Source organism: Octopus sinensis, linkage group LG4, assembly GCF_006345805.1.
Source record: "Octopus sinensis linkage group LG4, ASM634580v1, whole genome shotgun sequence".
In the NCBI taxonomy this organism is placed as follows: domain Eukaryota; kingdom Metazoa; phylum Mollusca; class Cephalopoda; order Octopoda; family Octopodidae; genus Octopus; species Octopus sinensis.
The window spans coordinates 86,875,934-86,900,642 of record NC_043000.1 but is presented as its reverse complement, the minus strand read 5'-3'; the positions used below and the strand labels follow the sequence as shown (position 1 = coordinate 86,900,642).

Below are 24,709 nucleotides of genomic sequence, written 5' to 3'. Positions count from 1 at the left end.
TAAAACGTGAAATGTCACTGAAATGGTTTTTTTCTATTTTCCTACATTATCTTATGCGAACAGTGGGTCTATGTCTGGTAAACACATTGATCACAAACGCTAAGCAACATATTAATTTAATAACAAACCATATAACATGAATAATGTAATAAAAGGTTCGGAGATTGTTTTATTTTTATATACTTTCAATGAAGAATTATTATAAATAATCATCATCGATTGTCAGTGGACGAGGAGCGGACATTGGAGAGCGGAAGTGTGTGAAGGGGCCGCGCTAGGATTGAACCGAAACCCGAGATAGTGAAAGTTACTGACAGCGTGACAGCGAATTTCTTTAGCTTTACACAGAATATCGATCTTCTTTTTTAGATATTTTTATGATATAAAAACAGAAAAAAATAGTGTTTATTAATCTTTTATCATAAAATGGCGGCATTGTTTGAAGATTCGGAATTTACGGCAGCGTGTGAGGAATTAGACGAACCGAAATTAGAAGAATGGGAATTTTTTACCGAATCACACGGAATGAAAATCTACAGATCATATAATGCTGTGAGTATGATTATATAGGAAATCAAAAATATATAAATAAATCTACTGGATATGTAAACACGATTCACATGAGTTGGGTAAAAAAACAACAAAAAACAATTCCTTTTGGCGAGGCTTCACACTTTGTTGAGCAAATATCATGATCTCACCCAACCTGAAATTATTGTAATTAATTTACTGATCGTGTGTCACTCGAGGAAGTAAATAGAAACAGATTTTGGCAGACGAACTTTTTCCACACAAATGTCAGAAATGACATATTTGGGGTGGTCACCTCATGCTACCCAGATATGGAAATCCATTTAGGACAACATATATATCTACATTGCAATAAATCATATATTTATATATATATGTAATTACTAACTGCCATGACTATAAAAGCATATACATTTGTCTCTACTGTTCTTACAGCTTCCGTAGTCTTTTAACATAATTATTTATACACCATTCAAGTCTGCGTTTTCTGACTGCGTTGTGTGGAATATTGCCATAGAAATCCTTTATTTATGTATTACAGTTTCATTTCCTCTGTTTTGTTTACATCGAACATTAAGTTTTACTACTTTCTCATACACAAGCTTATTTTTATGATACTTTTCAAATAATAAATCGTTGTTTTCACTCTGTCAAGTACATTTTTTAAATATAAATCTGTGATAATATTTGGAGGGCTTCGAGGAATAGAAACCTTTTCTAATAGGTATAACTACAGTTTGGGATCCCACTGAATCTATTTCCTCATAACTTTCTGAAAAATGTATATTTTAAAAATGAAACTTTACAGAGATACATTTTCCAGTGTGTGGATTACAATTATGTTGACAAAATTGAAATTTTTGTAAAAGGAAGTTTCGGATCAGTTTCACACTTTCCGAATTTGTTTTCTCATAACTTTCTGTAAAATGAATATTTTTAAATGACATTTTGCAGAAATATTTTTGGTGAGTGTATACTACGTTATGTTGATGATTTGTTGTTTCAAACTTATAAATCTGAAAAAAACCCCCCCAAAAAAAGTAAATGCTTCTGTGGCGGAAATTGTTGGTCGTGGCGATTTGCGCTTAAGAACGATTTGAATACAATTGTAATCTTCATCATCGAAAATACATATCTGCAAACTTCTATTAAAAACAAGCATTTTTTAAAGAGTTATGAAGAAACTAAATTAGTGGGGTACTAATCTGTAGGAATGCCCTTATTTAACTACTAGCGGTGTCCTTGTTTATTTGAATGGGTGATTCTTGTTGCTATAAACAAATTAACGTTTGTACTTCAAACATCCTTCACAAACTGAAGTAGATAATATATTGCTTTCAAATTTTGGTGCAAATCCAGTCATTTCGGGGGAGTGGGTATATCGATTACATCGGTCTCCAGTGCTCAACTGGTATTTATTTTATCGACCCCGAACGGATGAAAGGCAAAAATCGATGTTGGCGTAGTTTGAACTCAGAATGAAGTGCCGTTAAGTATTTTGCTCGGCGTGCTAACTATTCTGCCAGCATGCCACCTTATGAGAGATAATATATCAAATTTACCACTAGTGAGAGTTTTATCTAATCTGAAATGTAATTAGACTTTGCACTAATTCATACGTCATTTTTAATCAATATTTTATACTGTTTTTTGACATTCACAGTATTTTCCTGCTTTTGTTGTTACTATAAACTGCATAAATATCTGATAATGCTAGACATATATTGTATATTAATGTTTGCTTTTGTGGCAATCGGGTAATCTTTCGGAGAAGGTATATGAGCAGTGAAAATATTTGTTCGGTAATTTCCGTAAAAATTTTTTATTTATTTCTTTTTGTTTTCAGCTTATGTTAATGTATTTTTGTGTATGATGTGTTTATGTGTGTATTTATATATATTTGTGTATGTAAGTATATGCATGTATGTATGTATGTATGTATGTGCATACACAAATATACATGTGTATACACATACATGCACACACAAATATGTATACATACACCCACATAAATACACATACGTACACAAAAAATACATAAACATAAGCGATTCACCTGGGGAAAATTGAAGAAATAGATCACGTACACAATATACATACATGCACATAAACACAAACATATACAAATATACATACATACACGCACATGCGTAAAAAATACTTAAAAATAAACAATTCAGCTGGAAAGAAAAATTAAAGAAATTTAAAAAAATGTACGGAAATTGCCGAACAAATATTTTCACTACTCATGTAGTTTCTCTGAAAAATTAATTTTTGTATAAAGTACATATTTTATAGAGAAAGGTTGACTGGCCTTGGACTTTACTGTATGTATGTGTGTGTGATATCAATTATTTTTACACCTCAAAGGTGTCATTGCTATTAAAAGAAAGCTTCAATAAAATTCAAACAATGTATTTCAAGATTGGGAGATAAACAATTGGGAGAAACGCAGACCTTGTTGATTTGATATTATTGAATCCCCCACTCTCTCTCTCTCACACACACAACTAGTACATCAAAGACAATTAGCTGCTGTGGTACCTTGAATTTCATGAAACTGTTATCTTGTCATTTTATAATGTTGAATAATGTTATTCAGCATTATTCAGCCTTACTAAATGACAAGATAACAGTTACTGTCCATGTACAGATTTTGGCCCTCTTTCGGTAAAAGTCTATGATGTCAAGAGTTTGCATGATACATTGTCTTACACTGCCTCTACAGAGTTGAACTGTCAAACGCACACTCACACACATACTCACTCATGACTGACATCATGTACTAATACCGAAACATTGCCTAGATTTTATATACATACATACATCTGTTATTATTAAGTTCAGAATGGATTTGCCTTAAGCAATTTTCATATCCCTCATGAATTTTCCACTGGTAGTGATATTTTCATAAATTTACCTTTTCAAAGTAAAATTCAAAAATAGACATAAAAACAAAAAACTGCTTCAAAATTGTACTTACATATAATTAGACTGTTTACGACAGTTTCTTGCAGAATACTTTGTAACACCTTTTGGAATTGTAAGGTTTTGGGGAACTTGGGGGGAAAACACTGGGTTAAACCTAGTTTCACTGATGAGATCTAATAAAAGTGAAACATGCCCAGAGTTTTGTCTATTATTGCTGAAGCTCAGACTGCATGCCATATTTTAAAATGAATTCTAATTCTAGTGTTGTTACCTTTCTTTCATGAAAATTAATAATTAAGATGATGATTTTTCTGTCATTATTTATTTTACCTTTGCACGTTTCTTTTTTAAAGAGATCTATTTGAAAGAGTGTATGTGTGTACAGGTAGATTATAGTGTGTGTGGGTTGGCAGTAATATAGGGTCTTCATCATCATCATCATCACTTTAATATCCATGCTCTATGTTGGCATGGGTTGGACAGTTTGATAGGATCTGGTGAATTGTGCTCCATTGTCTATTTTGCCATGATTTCTATAGCTGGATGCCTTTCCTAATGCAAACCACCTTACTGTGTGTACTGGATTCTTTTTTCATGCTACCGTCACTAGCAAGGTTACCATGCAGCTTGCAAGACTATAAATCCCTAAGAAAGATAGCTTTATGCTAAGAGATGAGGGATTGAGAGATGGGGCCAGAGCAGAACAGGTTTTTTACTGTAGAGTAGCTATATACTTACTCACATTTTAGAAAAGGGTAGGTATGATTTAGTTGGAGTTAGAAAAAGACAATAATAGTAGTGATGAGATGTACTCAGACCAATTTGTCATTTCATCTGTCTTTAGAATCCTACATGTAGGTGGGTGGAGATTTGAGTTCTCTTGTAACAATTTAGCACATTGCACATTTGCTTAAATTAACAGTTGATTAACCTATTTGTATTCAGATTACTTTGCTGAACGTAATGCTCACTTATTCACATTCTTTTGAATTAATCATGCATTATCTCACACCTTCAAGATTTCCATTATGTAATATTTTTGTATTTAGATTGACATTATAGAATAGATAGATGTGAGAGCCAAGGTTTGGCCAGTTTGAACATAAAACAAATAAGAATATTTAGGTTGGACATGGCCATTTTAAATGCTAATGGATTAAGTCAGTCCTAGGACTTGACTGGTATATGTTTCATCAGCCCTCAGCAAAATGAAAGGCAAAGTTGGCTGTGGCAAGATTTGAACTGGGAACATAAAGAACCAAAGCAAAAACTGTCCTCATTTTTCTCTTTTCTCCCCACAGGTGTAATTATAATTAATTAAAATCTTTTGGCTCAGTTTCGGTGCTTTTCTTTCATTTATGAAAATGAACTTATTCACTGTTATTAAAGTATTGCAGTCAGACTATCTACTTAATTATACATAATTAGTTTGTTGCTTTTGTTTGCAAATTCTTTCTTTTGATCCAATTCCTACTTATAACAAAAACCAAAACAAACATTACTTAAAGCTTTAATGTTTTATGAAATATTTACATCATCATTTGGAATTTGTATCTTTGTGGTACCAGTGCCTGTGGCACACAAGAAAACCATCCGAACGTGGCCGTAGCCAGTACTGCATCGACTGGCCTCCGTGCTGTGGGAACATGGTGGCACATAAAAACACCATCCGAAGACCCGGCAAGACTAGTCAGGTCATAACCCGTGGGCCCTACCTGGGACGTAGTCAGTCCACCTGTACATACCTTCCTTCTTGTGACACTTGTGAAGACCTGCTGAGGCAAGTGAAAATCAAATCAAATCAAAACAAATCAAAATAGATGAACACCAATGGAATTTGTATCCTTGTGGTACCAGTGCCGGTGGCACACAAGAATCCATCCGAACGTGGCCGTAGTCAGTACCGCATCACTCGCCATCGTGCTGTGGGCACATAACAAACACCATCCGGTTGTGGCCATTCGCCAGCCTCATCTAGCACCTGTGTCGGTGGCACATAAAAAGTAGTCAGTACTGCTTGTGGTACCAGTGCCGGTGGCACACAAGAATCCATCCGAACATGGCCGTAGTCAGTACCGCATCACTGGCCATCGTGCTGTGGGCACATAACAAACGCCATCCGGTCGTGGCCGTTCGCCAGCCTCATCTAGCACCTGTGTCGGTGGCACATAAAAACACCTTCCGAAGACCCGGCAAGACTAGTCAGGCCATAAACCATGGCCCCTACCTGGGACGTAGTCAGTCCACCTGTGCATACCTTCCTCCTTGTGATACTTGTGAAGGCCTGTTGAGGCAAGTGAAAATCAAAATCAAAATCAAATCAAAACAAATCAAAATAGATGAACATCAATGGAATTTGTATCTTTGTGGTACCAGTGCCGGTGGCACACAAGAGAAAACCATCCGAAAGTGGCCGTAGCCAGTACCGCATCGACTGGCCTCTGTGCTGTGGGCACATGACAAACACCATCTGATCGTGGCCGTTCGCCAGCCTCATCTAGCACCTGTGTCGGTGGCACATAAAAACACCATCCGAAGACCCGGCAAGACTAGTCAGGCCATAACCCATGGCCCCTACCTGGGACGTAGTCAGTCCACCTGTGCACACCTTCCTTCTTGTGACACTTGTGAAGACCTGTTGAGGCAAGTGAAAATCAAATCAAAACAAATCAAAATAGATGAACATCAATGGAATCTGTATCTTTGTGGTACCAGTGCCGGTGGCACACAAGAGAACCATCCGAACATGGCCGTAGCCAGTTCCGCATCGACTGGCCTCCGTGCTGTGGGCACGTAACAAACACCATCCGATCATGGCCGTTCGCCAGCCTCATCTGGCACCTGTGTCGGTGGCACATAAAAACACCATCCGAGCGTGGCCGTCTGCCAGCCTCGTCTGGCACCTGTGTCGGTGGCACATAAAAACACCATCCGAGCGTGGCCGTCTGCCAGCCTCGTCTGGCACCTGTGTCGGTGGCACATAAAAAATACCATCTGAGCGTGGCCGTCTGCCAGCCTCGTCTGGCACCTGTGTCGGTGGCACATAAAAAATACCATCCGAGCGTGGCCGTTTGCCAGCCTCGTCTGGCACCTGTGTCGGTGGCACATAAAATCACCCACTACACTCTCGGAGTGGTTGGCGTTAGGAAGGGCATCCAGCTGTAGAAACACTGCCAGATCTGACTGGACTGGTGCAGCTTTCGGGCTCCCCAGACCCCAGTTGAACCGTCCAACCCATGCTAGCATGGAAAGCGGACGTTAAATGATGATGATGATGATGATGATGATCATTGTCATCAAAGTAGCTATTATTATTATTATTATTATTATTATTGTTGTTATTATTAGTATTGTTGTTGTTGTTGAAGACATTGCACAGTATCCAATATTGGGATATAGTAGATTGAAGATATTGTGTGTACTGGGGAGTTTTGCTGTCTGTCAAGTCATAAGGACCACAAATAGCCAGCACTTAATGCAGTAACTGTGCAGTTCCAAGTAAAGCCAATTCCAGCAATAACCCAAGATTCCAGTGTACTTTTTTAAGTGTCCAGATGTTTCTTTAAGTTAGATGGTATTGAACTCTATGCTGCCATGACAACAGGAACTAGCTTTTACATTTGAATCTGACAGTTGCCCCATCTTGGTGATCTCAACTTTCAGGTCTCCATATTTGTGAAGCTTTTCTCTTTACTTCATGACAAGATGTTGATCTCCTGGCACTGCCACATCAATTATTAGGCACTGTTGCTTGTCCCTCTTAAAGACATTATTATTATTATTATTATTATTATTATTATTATTATCATTACTAGCAGGATCCATGAATATTTCATGGAATTAATGGTATACCTGCCTAGTTATTTCTGAAAACTTTATCTAAAAAACCTGAAAGTGTAGCCTATGTTGTGTCTGTATGGAAAGATAGTTGCTCATTTGCTACTCATTGAGAAGTGAAATAAATTGGAATACGATGATTACATAATGCATTTTATATATACACTTTATATATTTAATGCACAATTTTATAGACTTAATACACAGCACTCATGAAATAAATATGCACTCTTATTTTTCTATTTTTCCCATGAATAAAAAAAAATATCCTGTACATATGATACAACCTTTAGTTAAATTGCAAATATCTGCCATGTAAATAAGCATGAATATTTCATGGAATTGCACTTATGCACATGTGTTAAGTGATATGTGATATAAAAAAGTTACTTCAATTTTTTTTTTAAATGCACTTTTCACTATCCAATCACCACCACCACCTCCATCTCCACTATTACCACCACCACCATCATCATTATCTCCCTCCTCACTCTCTCTCTCTCTCTCTGCCTTTCTTTAAACTCATCATAAGAACATCACCCATCTGCTAAAATTATATTTTTAACTCTCCTCCTCTATATCATCATTACTTTCATCTAATTTTTTTAACCATGTAATAAATATTATGTTCCCCCTACTTCACACCATGGACACTTCTATCTCCATCCTTTCTTTTTCTTTCTCCCTCTTTCTGTGTCACTCTTTGCCTTATACTCTTTTTCTCCTTTTTCTTCTTCCTCACTTTCCCTTCAACTAATCATGTGAAAGCATTACAAGTACATTCCCTCTACTTCACATCATGGGCACTTCTCTCTCCCCCTTTCCTTTTTCCCTTTTTTTCTCTAATCACATGAAAGTGTTACTGATGGGCTAAGTAACAGAATGACAAGCAGAATTATTATAATATTTAGCAGTCTTATTTTTATGACATGCTTTCACTGCACTACTGAGCACAGCTCTGTGTGCCTTTGGTATGTGCTGTAGTTTGTCATGGTACTCTTATTTTTACTGTACTATTGTTGTTATTGTTGTTACTAAGGTGGCAAGCTGCCAAAATTGTTAGTACACCAGGTGAAATGCTTAATGGCATTTTATCTGTCTTCATGTTCTATGTTCAAATTCTGCCAAAGTCGACTTTGCCTTTTGTCCTTTTGGGGTCAATAAAATAAGTACCAGTTAAGTACAGGGTCAATGTAATCAACTTACCCCTGTCCCCTGAAATTGCTGACCTCGAGCCAAAATTTGAAATCATTATTATTATTATTTTTATTATTATTATTATTATTATTGTTATTATTATTTTTATTATTATTGTTATTATTTTTATTATTATTGTTATTATTATTTTTATTATTATTGTTATTATTATTATTGTTATTATTGTTATTATTATTATTATTATTATTGTTATTATTATTATTATTATTATTATTATTATTATTATTATTAATGTGTTGAGCTAGCAGAATTGTGAGTACGCCAGGCAAAATGTTTAGTGGCATTTACGTCTTTACGTTCTGAATTCAAATTCTGCCTTTCATCCTTTCGGGGTCAATAAAATAAGTACCAGTTGATTACTGGGGTAGATTTCATCAACTTACCCCTCCCCCAAATTACTGGCCTTGTGCCAAAATTTGTTGGAAGGAATGGATACTTGTTTGTAGTTCATAAGTTTTCTTTAAAATTTGTTGTTTTATTAGCTGGTATTCCAATTCTGTTTTTTAGCTGTTTGTTAAATAAACCAGCTCACTGCAAGTGAAATGTGCTGGTCTGGTGAGAATTTGCCCTTTAAGGGAAAATTCTGAGATTTAAAATCAAAAATTTAACATTTTAAAACAAAAAATATCAATATGGCTTCCCAAATGGAGGGAAGTGGTAGCTGTTGGAACAGCTGTTATGGTCAAGAAACAAAGCTCAGACAGCAGCAGCATCATAAACAGTAGTGATGAGCAGGATATATTTTAAAATAACACAAGCACAACCTCCACCACTGTCTCCAGTATCAACACCATCACCAAATCCAACAGGAGCATTAATAAAATGACAATAATGGCTGTTTTATTTCAAAGCAGAATGGAAATGGTTTCTCACAAGCTTGTTGCAAAATGAAAAAAGTTGAGTTGACAGAAAAAAACACTGAGCAACACCAAAGTGCATTTAAGAATGGGAGAATAGTCTTCCTTAACATGCCAGAGGAGATACAGGTAAACAATAAGAAAAAAAAAACATTGTATATAAATGTATTTCAATAAAGAACAGGCAACAGGAATGAGCAATTCAGATCCAGATTGAAAATGCCCAAGACCTGTCTGGAGTTTAAAAACTTATGTTGCCCATGGAAAACTCTTTGGCACAGTTAGGGTAAGATTCTCAACTGAAGAATTAACCAAAAAAAGTTAATTAAGGCTAATCCCTACCTAATTCCCGCATACATTGGTCAAAGGGTGTTCAAAATAAAGGTAGTGGAGGTGCCACCAAAAGTGGACATCTTGCTGATTATATTATATGGCATAGAGAGCAAAACAAAAATTCTGCAAGTCAACAAAATGGGAAAGCCAAATTGGTCAGGCACAGATATGGAAATGTGGATACACTCTGATCTGAGCATTATCAAAGCTGTACCTAGCCTGATCAACCTCCCTAATGGAATGCAGTTATTTGTAGCAGTAAAGAGCAGAAAGCCAAGATGACGTTTGTGGGAAGACAAGCCATTTAAAGGCTTCCTGTCCCATGCAAAGAAAGGAAAAACCCTGCTATTGCAAACACCTTTAACACAACCCCAACAACAGTATCAAAAGCACCAGCAATAACAACATCAATGCCAAGAGCAGCAGTATCCCAAACATCAACAGCATCAATAGAAAGAGCAGCAGGAAAGATCCATTATACAACAACATCAGCAGTAAGCACCTGAGAAAAACAATAACATCACTTGCACCATTACAATCAAGAGAAGCCTCATCCACATTAGTCGACTAAGCCATCAGCTTAGAAATATGTGACTGTGCTGACATACCTAATGATAATAATCAAACAAGCAAGATCATAAAACCAGTTTCCCAGATTCTGCGGCATATACATTTTGTCCCCGCCAGCATGGGACTCTTGTCTGCTACAGGATTACTCATTTTTACTAGTTGAGTGGCAACATGAAATGAAGTGTTTTGCCCAAGAACATAATGCATCACCCAGTCCAGGAATCAAAACCTCAATCTTATGATCATGAGTGAAACACCCTAACCATTAACCCATGTGCTTTCACAATAATAATGATAATAATAATAATAATAATGGTTACAAATTTTAGCACAGGGCCAGTACAAATTTTAGTACAAGAAGGATAGGGCTAGTTAATCATATCCACCCCAGTACTTGACTGATACTATGATTTATCAACCCTGAACGGATGAAATGCAAAGTTGACCTTGCAGGTAATTGAACTCAGAATATAAAGAGCTGGGAAAAATGCTACTAAGAATTTTTTCCTACATTCTATTGATTCTGCCAGCTTGCCACCTTAATATATAATGATAATAACGATAATTCTTTCTGCTACAGGCACAAAACCTGAAATTTTGGTGGAGGGGCTTGTTGATTATATGAACCCGAACGCTTAGCTGGGACTTATTTTATTGACCCCGAAAGGATGAAAGGATAAATCAACTTTGGCAGAATAATAATAATGGTTATAAATTTTAGCACAAGGCCAGTAATGATGCTATAATTTATCAACCCTGAATTGTAAGAAATGTCGCTAAATATGTTTTCTGACATGCTAGTGATTCTGTCAGACTCACCATCTTTATATATAATAGTAATAATCATAATAATAATAATACATAATATAGATATATAAAATGATATATATATTGTAATAATAAATATGTATCAGTTTAGAGACAAATTTACATTTAACAGTGAAGTTTTTGACTCTACTCTTGTATTCAAATTCTTACCAGTATTTCTAATTTCTTTTAGAGTTCAGGTTTATACAAGTACAAAGTCTTTGGAGAAATGGATTTAGATCCTGAAATATGCTCACAGGTGTACATGGATCTTGAATATCGTAAGACATGGGACAACTATGTACATGGTGAGTGAATCAGTTGCTTGATTACAGTAATAAGGTTATTATTGTTAAGGAAGTAATGTGAAGTTACGTTTTTAAAAAAAATCAAATTGTATAAAAATATATTTCTTTTGAATAAGTTTCATTTTGTTGTCTGCACTGAAACTTGGAACATCAACTTTCTCTTAGCCAATTCACCATTTCTCATAATGTTAAAAAAAAGATCTAATAAAAAACTGATAGTTTTAACATCACAGTTTTATAATAATGAAAAGTGTAAAAAATATATGATATAAAGTTGATTGTTTAATTCATGGGCTGCATGAAAGTCAAAACAGAGTCAAAACAATACTGCATCTGTTCATTCTTATGTTCTGGCAAATTCAAATAGGAATATCTGATTGCTGTCGTTTTTCATCATTGAAGATTAGCTAGTCTCTTTTGATGATGTGTGTCCATAATACATGTGATTTACCACTGTAAAAGAACTTTGAGATACAATAGATTTTCAATTTATTGTGTGTCTCCTCAGTCAAAGCTGCTTTGCCAGACTCATGAATATAACAAGAGCATGAGTTTCTTGTTTATAGAAATCAACAATGAAATTATTTGCTGATGTCTGCCAAACAGATATTAATTGATGGGGTGCACACAGGACAACAAGCATTCAAACAATAACATACCTATTCATTCGTAATACATTTTGACAGATTCGAACATGAATATGCTGATTGCTGTTGTATTTTATCATATTCAAGAAAATATTGAGAATGAAAGGATATATTATTATTTTAATTTCAAAGTTTTATAACATGTCAGTTTATGAGCATTATAAATGATATGATATAATGTAAAGTTGATAGAGTTAACAATTTTATAACACTATAGTCTATGAACACTGAACAGAATTACTTTTTAGTCTTAAAATAAAAGATATTAACAATTAAAAATAAATAAAATAATTGTTCCATCAAATGTGTTAATATTAGTTGTTTTTTCTTTTCTTTTTCTTATGTCGTTTACAGAGCTGTATGAAAAAGAAGCAGATAATAAAAAACTCATCTACTGGGGAGTGAAATTCCCCAAACCTATGTCTTACCGTGATGTATCCTTCAAATATGAAACTATCATTAATGATATATTTTTGTATCTTTTGTAACTACTATCAGATTTAAATGTTGTAGAATCATGATTACCGAAACTAATTATCCAATTCACTTGAGTTAGAAAATATAGGTTAGTATAGGTTAAAGTATTCAAGAATAAAATACATGTTCTACCAATACTTATTTTCAATCAAAATATTTTGGTATGCCAATCAAGATGATTATAAAACTGTATTCTATGGTCCACGAGAATAGCAGATTAATTATTTAGTGATGGTCTCTCCCATCTAGGACTATGTATGAGTGTTCAGCTTTTGCTGAATGACCTGCACAAATAATTTGTTTATAGTGAACAAATGTATGTGTTGTACCTTAGCTCACTCCCACCATCAAATTGACATTGCCTGAACAGGTGCATGGTGTACCACATGTCAGATGTCAAAGTGATTGCAGAGCAACATGAAATGAAGTGTTTTACTCAAGAATACAACACACCACCCAGTCTAGGAATTGGGATACCAGTGCCTGTGGCATGTAAGAGAACCATCTGAACGTGGCTGTTGCCAGTGCCACCCCGACTGGCCTCCGTGCCTATGGCACGTAAAAAGCACCATCTGATCATGGCCATTGCCAGCCTCACCTGGCCTCCGTGCCGGTGGCACGTAAAAAGCACCATCCGAGCGTGGCCGTCTGCCAGCCTCGTCTGGCACGTAGAAAGCACCCACTACACTCACAGAGTGGTTGGCGTTAGGAAGGGCATCCAGCTGTAGAAACATTGCCAGATCAGACTGGGCCTGGTGCAGCCTTCTGGCTTCCCAGACCCCAGTTGAACCGTCCAACCCATGCTAGCATGGAAAGCGGATGCTAAACGATGATGATAATGATTATCTCACAGTCATGAGTGCAAGACCCTAACCACTAGGCTATTATTTAGTATTTGTTTTAATGTTCGTAATACAAGGTGCAGCATAAAAACCTCCTATATTTTACACAGCCATTGGTGGGGTGCTTGTCAAGTTAGGAAGGCGTCTTTGTGTAGTTAATGTTTCACTATATTTTTTCTGTTACCATTATGGTTTGCACTTGTGTATGGCATGTTTGTTCTTTGGTGCACATTGCTAGTGGAGCAGCCATGCTTACACTGTAAAGCCAGAAAGAAAAACTGCATGATCCGGCTCAAACTTCAATCATGTGACCACAATAGTACAAACTATAAGCACACATGCGCAGAAGGCAGTGTGACAATAATAAAGATATATTATGGCGGGCGAAAGTGTGGATAATTTTTGACTTCCCCTCATATATATATATATATATATATATATATATATATATATATATATATATATATATATATATATATATATATATACACACACACACACACGCATATATATATCTTATCTATATACTTAAAAAAAGCAAAGTTTGCTTGTGTGTTTGTTTGTTTGTTTGTATGTTGACTGCTGAAAACACTAAATAAAATTGATAATATAGTAGCTTTTATGTGTTGTTTCAATTAATTTGACCATTGTGCACTTATTTTCTGAAAACAGAATGATGGTGGGGCCAAGTTGGTAGTTTATTGGATCCTATTTCTAGCAATCCACATACTGTCTATTTCACTGTAGTGCTTTTTACAGTATGCAAAAATACTCCACCTATCACTCAATCCACCTTCAACTTAATACATAACATTTATTCCTTTGAAGTCGCCACTTGACCTATGCTTTCTCTCTGTCTATATGTCCCTCTCTGTGTCTCTATGTCTCTCATTATCTCCCTCTCTCTCTCTGGTTGTATATGTGTTCCTCTCTCTCCCTGCCTATACCTCTTTTTCTCTCAGAGAAAGCAGGTTATGGAGAAAAAACACAAGTGAGATGCCAGACCTCTTCTTTCTCCGTGTCTATATGTCAATTTTTCTCACTATCTCCCTGTCACACTCTCTCTGGTTGTATATGTGTGTCTCTCTCACTACCTCTACCTCTTTTTTGCCCTAGAGAAAAAATACCTGAGACAGATAGAAAGTGGGGTTAGGAAGAAAAATCAAGTGAGATAGAGCAGGGAAGAGACAGAAGACAGACAGACAACTTTTATTGTAAGGAAAATGGGCATTACAATAGTATACATACATACATACATACATACATACGTATATATACTAGCAGACCTGCTGGCCTTCAGCTCGGTCTGTACGGTGCTGATATGTATCAATAAGGCACAAACATACCAGACCACTTACAGAGACCAGCAAATCATCCAGAGATACATGAATGTATTTTAGCATATTGTGATGAATAATATATATGTATATATATCATCATCAGCATCATCATCATTTAACGTCTGTTGTCCATGGGTTGGATGGTTTAACTGGGCTAGCACGCTGATTTGGCATGGTTTTCTATGGCTGGATGCCGTTTCTAATGCCAACCACACAAAGAGCATAGTGGGTGCTTTTACAGGTGCCATTTGCGTGAAACCAAGAGTGCCAATTTGCTTGACATCAGTATCTGCCACGACTGCAATTTTGCTCAGCTTGATGGGCCTTCTCAAGCGTGACATAATGTCAGAAGTCTTGGTCATTGCCTTCATAAAGCCCAACACTCGAAAGGAACTCAGTCACTATGCCTCCATGAGGCCCAATGCCTGAAAGGAACTCAGCCACTTGGCCACTGTCAGGCCCATATATATATATATTATGTATTATATATATATATATATATGAGGAATCCACTCATGGGATTCATCACGCTAGAAAAAACAGCTAGGCTTTTGTGGTTTTGGAACTTAGCTGTTCTTTCTAGCATGTTGAATCCCACGAGTGGATTCCTTATGTGTTTAAATGTACACTGTATTTTGTAATACAAAGTCTATGGACTAAATTTTTACACACTAGGCCACTGGAAGTGAAAATTTCTATTAATTTCCATTTCCCTTTGATATGATGTTATATATATATATATACATATATATTTAAAAATATAAATTAAAAAATTTTAAATTTTAATTATTAAAATTTTATATTTTATATATATATTATATTAATTATATTTATTTTTTGTTTTTTATGTTTTGGTTTATGTCTATCACTGTTTGAGTTGCCTAATAGTGGTTTTATCTCTAAATTAATTTATATATATATATATATATATATATATATATGTATAAGAGCACTCGGTTATGACTGGGGGTGCCAGCTGATACAATCAACGAGACAACCTGCTTGTGAAATTAACATGCAAGTGGTTGAGCACTCCATGGACATGTGTACCCTTAATGCAGTTGTCAGGGAGATTCAGTGTGTCACTGTGTAACAAGGCTGGCTCTTTGAAATACAGACACCACTTAATTTTGCGAGCTGAGTGGACTGGAGCAACGTGAAAATAAATTGTCTTGCTCAAGGACACAATGCATTGCCAGAAATCAAACTCATGACTTTATAATCGTGAGCCAAATATCCCAATAACTAAGCCATGCTCCTATATATATATATAGAGAGAGAGAGAGAGAGAGAGAGAGAGAGAGAGAGGGACATACACATACGCACATATACACATATACACACACACACACACACATATATACGTAAGTCATCTAAGACTGTTAGGTAACAATCCAATTATATTGTCTATCTAACTCTAATGAGCATAAGGTTATATAATTGATTGTTACCTAACGTACCATTGTATCCCTTACACAAAACCAATTGGTAAGATCAGCCATGATGGATATATAATACTATACGTTTTGGACAATATTTATATATATATATGCACACACATGCATTTATATATATATATATATATATATATATATATATATATATATATATATATATATATATATTATAGTGAGATTCAGGTAAAACCCTTGTAGAATGCTGTACAAAGCTTGTCCGTAGTTATTGGCCACCCGATGTAATCATACAGTAGAAATGCACATGGTACTGGATATACTTCAGGAATTTCATAGTATTTGTAGAGTTTATATAAAGTGGCTATGTGATAAGAAGCCTGCTGTATACATATATATATATATATGTATGTATGTATGTATGTATGTATTTGTGTATCTGTGTTTGTTCCCCCACCATTGCTTGACAACCAATGTTGGTGTGTTTATGTTCCCATAACTTAGTGGTTCGACAAAAAAGACTAATAGAATAAGTACTAAGCTTACAAAGAATTAGTCCTGGGGTCAATTTGTTCAACTAAAGCTGATGTTCCAGCATGGCTGCAGTCAAATTGCTGAAACAAATAAAAGAAAAACAACAGAAAATGGAATTAAGATTCTTTATTCAAATATATTACAGTTTATATATATATTATATATATATATATATATATATATATATATATATATATATATATATATATTATGTATTATTATTACTGTTGTTATTATTATTATACATGAATGCAGCAAGCCTGGCAGAATCATTAGCATGTCAGAAAACATACTTAGCCGCATTTCTTAAAGCTCTTGCTTTCTGAGTTCAAGTTCTGTCAAGGTTGAATTAGCTATCATTCTTTCAGTGTCGATAAAATAATGTAAGCTCATTAACTCCACTTTCTCTTCTTTACCTATCTGTCTTTCTGCCTGACTGTCTATATATATATGTGTGTGTGTGTGTGTGTATTTATATTTATATGAGAAAGAGAGAGAGATAGTAACCATCAACAAAGAAATAAATATGTTGTGTCACTTAGGTTAGATTTTATCATATGACTCAGTTAAAAAAACCTTAACCCAATATTCAGTATGTGTATAAGAGAGAGCTACGTATTATTGACTGGAAAGGAGCCAAAGTATATGTGATCATTGCTCAAAGTGTTGATGATTCAATCAGTTTCCCTGAGAAATGGATGACAGTCAGAGTAGATGATTACTACCAAAGTTTGGTAATTAGTAAACAACCAGAAGGAGGTACAAAAGGTAATTCATTTTCTTATTTTCTTTTTCTATTTATCAAATAACATGGAATAATTGTTTTGCAGCTATAAATATAGGAAATTATAATTTATTGATAAGATACATTACAAGTCATAGAATAAGATGGTAGTTTATGTCACAAATTGTCATCCATATTTTAACATGTGATAGATTGTGGTATGTACTTTTTAAATTCAATGTATTCAACATTGGAAATAACCATACTAATCACAGTATGAATAAATAGGGTGATTAAGAAAATATATGCAGTGCTAACAACTTGAAGTCATTGGTGGACCCTGCCACCAGTACCAGCCCCACCCTGACTCATCCTATTTCTGCAATTCCAATATTGCCTCTGCATTTGCATTCTCTATTATCAATTGTTTCAGCACTCTGGTCAAGGATGAGATTGATAACTGGGAGGTCTTCAAATTGAGCATCAACGAGTTTGCATGTGATGTCTCAGTAAACTCAAGACCTCTTCCCAAGTGATCCTGGATTTCACTACAGATGCTGGAGATAATCAACTGTCATAACAAGGCTTGCCTGCATTGCGACTTGAGTACTGTTGGCTCAATGAAATATGCAACAAGGCCATTACAGATAACTGAGAGAAGTTCTGGGTGGAAGAAGCTGAGCACCTGGAAGCAATGACAAAGAGAAATAACCTCAGCCAAGTGTTCAACATACTGCACAGAGCCCATGCCAGTCCTTAGTTCAAGACAGCTCTGGTGAAGGATACCAATGGCAACATCATCACTACAGAAACCGCCCACCTTAAACTCTGGAAGGAGCACTTCAGCCTTTTTCTTCTTCACCCACCTGTTCCAATTGATCCCAGCCTTATCATCACTGCACACTCAGCTGCAACGAACAACACTTGCAGACTTGATCCTGTCACCCCCAATGAAGACTGCTGCCCTGAAGAAGCTCAATGATTGCAAAGCCCCTGGAACCTGCACTTTTTCTGTGGTGATGTTGAAGGTGGACAGAGATAACATGGTCTAGTGGCTCACTTGCATCATTAACTGTGTATGAGTGTCAGAGCAGCTCCCAAATGACTGTACCTAGGGTATTAGCTTCCTCTTCTGGAAACAGAATGGCAATAAACTCAGCAGCAACCACAGGGGTATCACCCTCTTCTCCATCCCAGGCAAGCTCTTCACTAGGATCCTCCTCAACCATGCTCTTTCCACCATCAGAAGCAGTTGCTGCCCACAACAAGCCAAATTATTGCCAAATCAATCTACCACCAACCATATTTTTGCCCTTCATCTCATTATTGAAAGATCTTGGGAGTTCCACAAAGATCAATACCTTTACATCACCTTTGTCAACCTCAAGGTGGCATCTGACACAGTCAACCCTGCATACCTCTGGAAAATTCAGAGGTTTCTCCCTCTCTCCTTTTCACCTGTCTCAGAGGCCTCATAAAGATTCATGGACACAGGCTTCCCTTCTGACAAAAAGATAAAAAAGAAAAATGGTAATTCCAACTCTTACAAACTAAAACACATTTGGAATATTGCTTATTCTATGTGTGTCAGCTGTCAGCTTGATGATTATTTTATGACAGATAAATGATCCATAAATTGATTTCTGACATACTAAAAGTGTTCTCATGTTTCACAAATTCTGGTGAAAACTGTCAAATTACAGTTCTATCATCATTTCAGTTGATTATTGGTTATTGGACACTACCTTCTGTCAGTAGAATGACAGCAGTATTCAAATATAGTAATTTGTTGGTTTCATTATAAATGTGTGTAATACTAGAAATTTAATACAAAACATCACAATCAAAATTGGGTACTAGCATTACACTCAAGATTTTAAAAAAGTATGGATAAAAGGGGATAGACTATTTTACTGAGTTTTAGATACACTTAGCTGTGGCAGGATGCATTACATTTGAGATAACATATGATTTTTGTAAATACTATGATATTCCATATAAGTGGATACAGCTGAGACAGTGGTGTCTCAGACTAAAAGCTTTAAAGTATTTAGTTTTTATACTTATATCCAATTGTGCAATCTTGAGCATGTCTCTTCTATTATAGCCCTGGGCCAAACAGAGTCTTGTGAATGGATTTTGTAGATAGAAACTACATAGAAGCCGGTTATGTTTTCTGTATGTGTGTGTGTGTGTAGTGTATATATAAATATAAATATATATATATATATAATATATATATATATATATATATATATATATATATATATATATATATATATATATATTGTTATATTTCAGAATGGTCATATTGCCAGTTTAGCCAATAAAAACACACGCACTATATATCTGGTGTTATATTGCTTCAGTGATATTTATTTTTTACATTAATCTTAATCTTATTTCGGCCAGAGTTCTTTCGTCACACTCCTGTGACCGCATCAGTGGTCCTTTGTTTTCTTCTCACTTATTTGTGTCTCTCCTTACTAACCGTCAGCCATTTTGTATTTCTATTGTATGTCTTCATTTGCGCATGCTTATATCTCTATGTGCGTCTATGTTTATTTAGTGTGTGTGTGGGGGGGATGCCTGTAATATTTGTATCTTCTGTTTATATACATTCATGTAATTTGTATTTTGTTTTTGTTGTTGTTGCTTTTGTTCTAATTTTGTTCATGTGTTTACATCCACCCATTATTATCATTACATATGCTTGTATGTATGTATAACAACAATATTAGTATTTTTTTTTTCGATTAGATTTATTATTATTATTACTAATATTGTTGTTATACATACATACAAGCATATGTAATGATAATAATGGGTGGATGTAAACACATGAACAAAATTAGAACAAAAGCAACAAAAACAAAATACAAATTACATGAATGTATATAAACAGAAGATACAAATATTACAGGCATCCCCCCACACACACACTAAATAAACATAGACGCACATAGAAATATAAGCATGTGCAAATGAAGACATACAATAGAAATACAAAATGGCTGACGGTTAGTAAGGAGAGACACAAATAAGTGAGAAGAAAACAAAGGACCACTGATGCGGTCAAAGGAGTGTGACGAAAGAACTCTGGCCGAAATAAGATTAAGATTAATGTAAAAAATAAATATCACTGAAGCAATATAACACCAAATATATAGTGCGTGTGTTTTTATTGGCTAAACTGGCAATATGACCATTCCGAAATATAATAATATCTGTTTCAACACACAACTTCACATAAAAGATCTTGCACAACAAATATTTAAACGTATATATATATATATATATATATATATATATATATATATATATATATATATATATATATATATATATATATATATATATATATATATATATATATAGAGAGAGAGAGAGAGAGAGAGAGATGTATAATATATATATATATATATATATATATATGTATTTATGTATGTATATATATATATATACACACACATATATATACAGGGTGCGATGGGTAAATTGTCACCTTTATATGTATATATATATATGATGTTGAGGAGGAGGGTTGGAGGATGGTAGTGCTTGTGGTGATGCTGACAACAAAGGTGATGACAACAATACTGTCACTAGGTTCAAATCTCCAGTAATCTTTGAATTTAAAACCTTTAAATAGTTTCTAAATCTTTTAATTATTATAACAAAGGGACATTTTTTTTTATTGTACTTAACCCTATTGCTTTTACTCTTTTATTTATTTATTTTGTTTTGGTACTAATTGGTAAGATTTGGACAAAATATTAAAAAAATTTTTCGTAATATTTGAAACTTTCATTTGTTGATGGGAAAACATTATAACCTCAACAAAATCTTCAAGTCTCAGTTTTGGTAAATTTTGAATTTGAGTTCATAGATGAAATCAGTCATTAACAGAATGGATAGAGGCCAGAGGATTTAGGATTATTGATTGAAAAGCACAATAAAGTCCTTCTCTCTCTCTTTCCCGCTTTCTCCCTCCTCACTGTCTCACACAGATACACACATATACATAAATGCAATACTGTATTATAATATCTCTCTTCTATTTTAGTTTTCATGCAATATTATGATGATCCGAAAGGCATGATCCCAACTTGGTTAATCAACTGGGCTGCAAAGGTTTGTATCCATTCTAAAAACAAATTTATTTTCAAAATAAAAAGTAAAATTACAGCAAATTGGGTTACACTTTTTATTAGAATGTTAATCTAGAAGCAACCAAAGACTTTGACATAATTCATAACATTTCCAACTCACACATTTTTTGAAAATGTTTCATTAAAATAAAATACTTTTTCTTTTAATCTATGTTCTTTTCAATATCCATTGTTTTTGAAGGAAATTTATATTAGTCATGGTTTATAAGTAGAGTGTGGCACTGGAAATTTGATTTTATATCTTATTGCTCATTTCCTTGCAGATTTGCTTTATTATTTGATTTGTTAAAACTTCTACAGTTTAGTCTTAGTAACAGGGACAATGCTTACAGTTCTTAAGGGCCTTCTTAGAATTGTGAGAAGGATTGAGTTGGTGTTCCTATTAACTTTCTGCAGATTAATGATTAGAAGGGAAATATGGACAGGAAGATAGTTGAAAAGGAAGATTGTTAAAAGTGATTAATAAAGTGTTAGTGGGGTGAAACACTATAGGGATGGTAAAAGTAGGAAAGGCAGGTATATTGAGTAGGAATGGTATGCAGTTAGTATAGCATTTTGGTGAGAAAAGGCTTGGCTTTATAGATGTATACCACTAACTCTAATAATTCACTACAGTACATAGCCAAAAGATTGAAGAAATTAAAAGAAATGGTGGTATTCATCTTGAAAAGGTGGTTAGCATGCAGTGATAGTCAATAGCTGCAGATGATGTGCAAACAAGCGGAACTCATATGAACTAGCAGTTCCACCACTGGTGCTGAATGTTTTTCAGACTTTTTAGCACTACATCTCTATATGAGGTGCTTTCTCAATATGAATGTCACTGTGTTTTAGAATTCTTATTATTCTCATACCGCTTTTTTTAATGTCCTCCTTCAAAATAAATTCCTTTAGCCTCAATAGTTCCTTTAACATTTTGTCTCACATCTTTCGATCTATACATACACTTTATATAATCTGTATATACATATACCACATATAAATATTCTATGTATTATATGATATATATATATACTTCACATAGAGTGCATTCTATTATATTATATAATATATATATACATACATATATATATATTTTATATATATATATGTGTGTGTGTGTGTGTGTATATATATATATATATTACACTTTATATACAGTACATACACACATATTTCATATGTAGATTTTGTTCAGAGAGAAACCTGTTGTTACTGTATGTAACATTTCACTGAATTTCTAAATTATTAATACTTGTGTCACTATTTCTATTTCATTTGAACTGTCTTGTTAATGTCACTGAGGTGATCAAATAAATTTGCCATATCCTACAGGCTATATTCTTCATTACATACTAAGATCTAATGCCAGATATTCCAGTTTCATCAGCTGCATTTAAAAACCTGGTTCAGGAATGATTCCTTGATGGCTTTCCAGAAATCTCCAAGGACCTTTTTGTGAATACATCATTTGCAGTGACTACATAGAATTGTGTATTTGCTTAGTCTCATCTTACTTATTAAGATTCCACTGGATAGTTCTCTAAAACTAGCTATAACTTTTGTGTTTGTTGTGACCACTTTTGAGCCTTTTGACTGTGATCTGTTATTTTGATTTTTCCAACAATTCTTTGATAGAGTCTGAAATGTAAAACAAATCATCAATGCTTAACCCGTGTGTTGTCATATTTCTGTTCAAATTTAGTTTTTGTTTCGACTAATTTTGGAAAACTTGAAGAATTTATCAAAATGATTTTGCCATTATTAAGCTTCTTGTTATTCTTAATAAAGAACATCTCAGGCAAATTAGATATGTAAAATGTATAAATTAGGTTAATTAGACAAAGGATGAATTAAATAAACAAGGTAAATTCTTAAATTGCTATAAAATTGCATTTTTTTTTTTGCTCTAGTAGATGTTTGTTATTTAGATTTATTTTCTTTCATTCTTTTTTTCAGACGGCTGTCCCAGCATTCTTGACACAAATGAGCACAGCTTGCAAAAATTATCCCAAATATCTTAAATCAAAAGCTGACAAAAATTGACAAAATTTTGCATTTATAAGTTTATATTGAAAGTTTACTTTTTAAATTTCAGTTATTTCTGTACCTTTCTATACTGTTAATAGTTTCACTAGTGAAAAGGAAAGCATTGCTGCTTTCCTTCATCAGAATACAGAAATAATATTGTGTGAGTTCAGTTTTCCAACACTTTTAGGAAGTTCACTTTTTCAAAATAAATGTATAACTTCATTTTGATATTTAAAAAAATTAACACATTCCTGTATTTACAACAGGCACATTTCTGTCTGTACTAAGTATGGCCAAAGATTTTCAAATGTGCTATTTACAACAAAAGGTTATGGGTTCACTCTACCACTTGTTGCATGTATATGTATATATATATATATGTGTGTGTAAAATATGTCACTCCAGAATAGCTAAATAATGCACCATGGAAAATGTGTAAATAATTACAAATCAAAACAGTCACCAGTCAAAGAAACTTGTACACATTTTAAATTTATGTTCCTTTGCTGGTTTTAATCATTGAGCTGTGACCATCTTAGTGTACAGTTTTCAAGGGTTTTAGTAAATTATATCAATCATATATATAATATATATATATATATATATATGCAATATATATATATATATATATATATATGCAATGATATATATATATATATATATATATATGCAATGATATATATATATATATATATATATATATGCAATGATATATATATATATATATATATATATATGCAATGATATATATATATATATATATATATGCAATGATATATATATATATGCAATGATATATAATATATATATGCAATGATGATCATCATCATCATCCTCATTTAACGTCCGCTTTCCATGCTAGCATGGGTTGGACGGTTCAACTGGAGTCTGGGGAGCCCGAAGGCTGCACCAGGCCAGTCAGATCTGGCAGTGATATATATATATATATGTAATGATATATATATATATATATATGCAATGATATAGATATCCATTGAGCTTCTACACAGTTTCCATCTATCAAATTTCACTTATAAAGCTGTAGTAGGAGACACTTTCCCAAAGTTCTGTACAGTGTGATTGAACCCTGAATGCAGCAATTGAAAAACAAACTTCTTAACCACATGGTCATAAACTCTCTCTTTTGTTTATATTCTTC

At 34.1% G+C, this 24,709-nt stretch overlaps 1 protein-coding gene across 1 annotated transcript; it reads left to right on the top strand.

Annotated features, from left to right (window-relative positions):
* On the top strand, window positions 1–23,833 carry LOC115211088 (phosphatidylcholine transfer protein). The gene is made up of 6 exons (XM_029779977.2): window positions 1–552; window positions 11,278–11,392; window positions 12,394–12,473; window positions 17,238–17,412; window positions 21,435–21,502; window positions 23,479–23,833. The coding sequence occupies exons 1-6, from the start codon at window positions 427–429 to the stop codon at window positions 23,563–23,565; spliced, it is 651 nt and encodes a 216-aa protein (XP_029635837.1). The 5' UTR covers window positions 1–426; the 3' UTR covers window positions 23,566–23,833.
* The last annotated feature ends 876 nt before the right edge of the window (window positions 23,834–24,709 follow it).

What these genes read in the sequence shown, in the direction of transcription:
- LOC115211088 (XM_029779977.2), top strand. Translation starts at nt 427, where the DNA reads ATGGCGGCATTGTTTGAAGATTCGGAATTTACGGCAGCGTGTGAGGAA. An exon ending in TCTACAGATCATATAATGCT is followed by an intron (nt 553 to 11,277) that starts GTGAGTATGATT and finishes AATTTCTTTTAG; the next exon opens with AGTTCAGGTTTATACAAGTA. An exon ending in ACCAGAAGGAGGTACAAAAG is followed by an intron (nt 17,413 to 21,434) that starts GTAATTCATTTT and finishes CTTCTATTTTAG; the next exon opens with TTTTCATGCAATATTATGAT.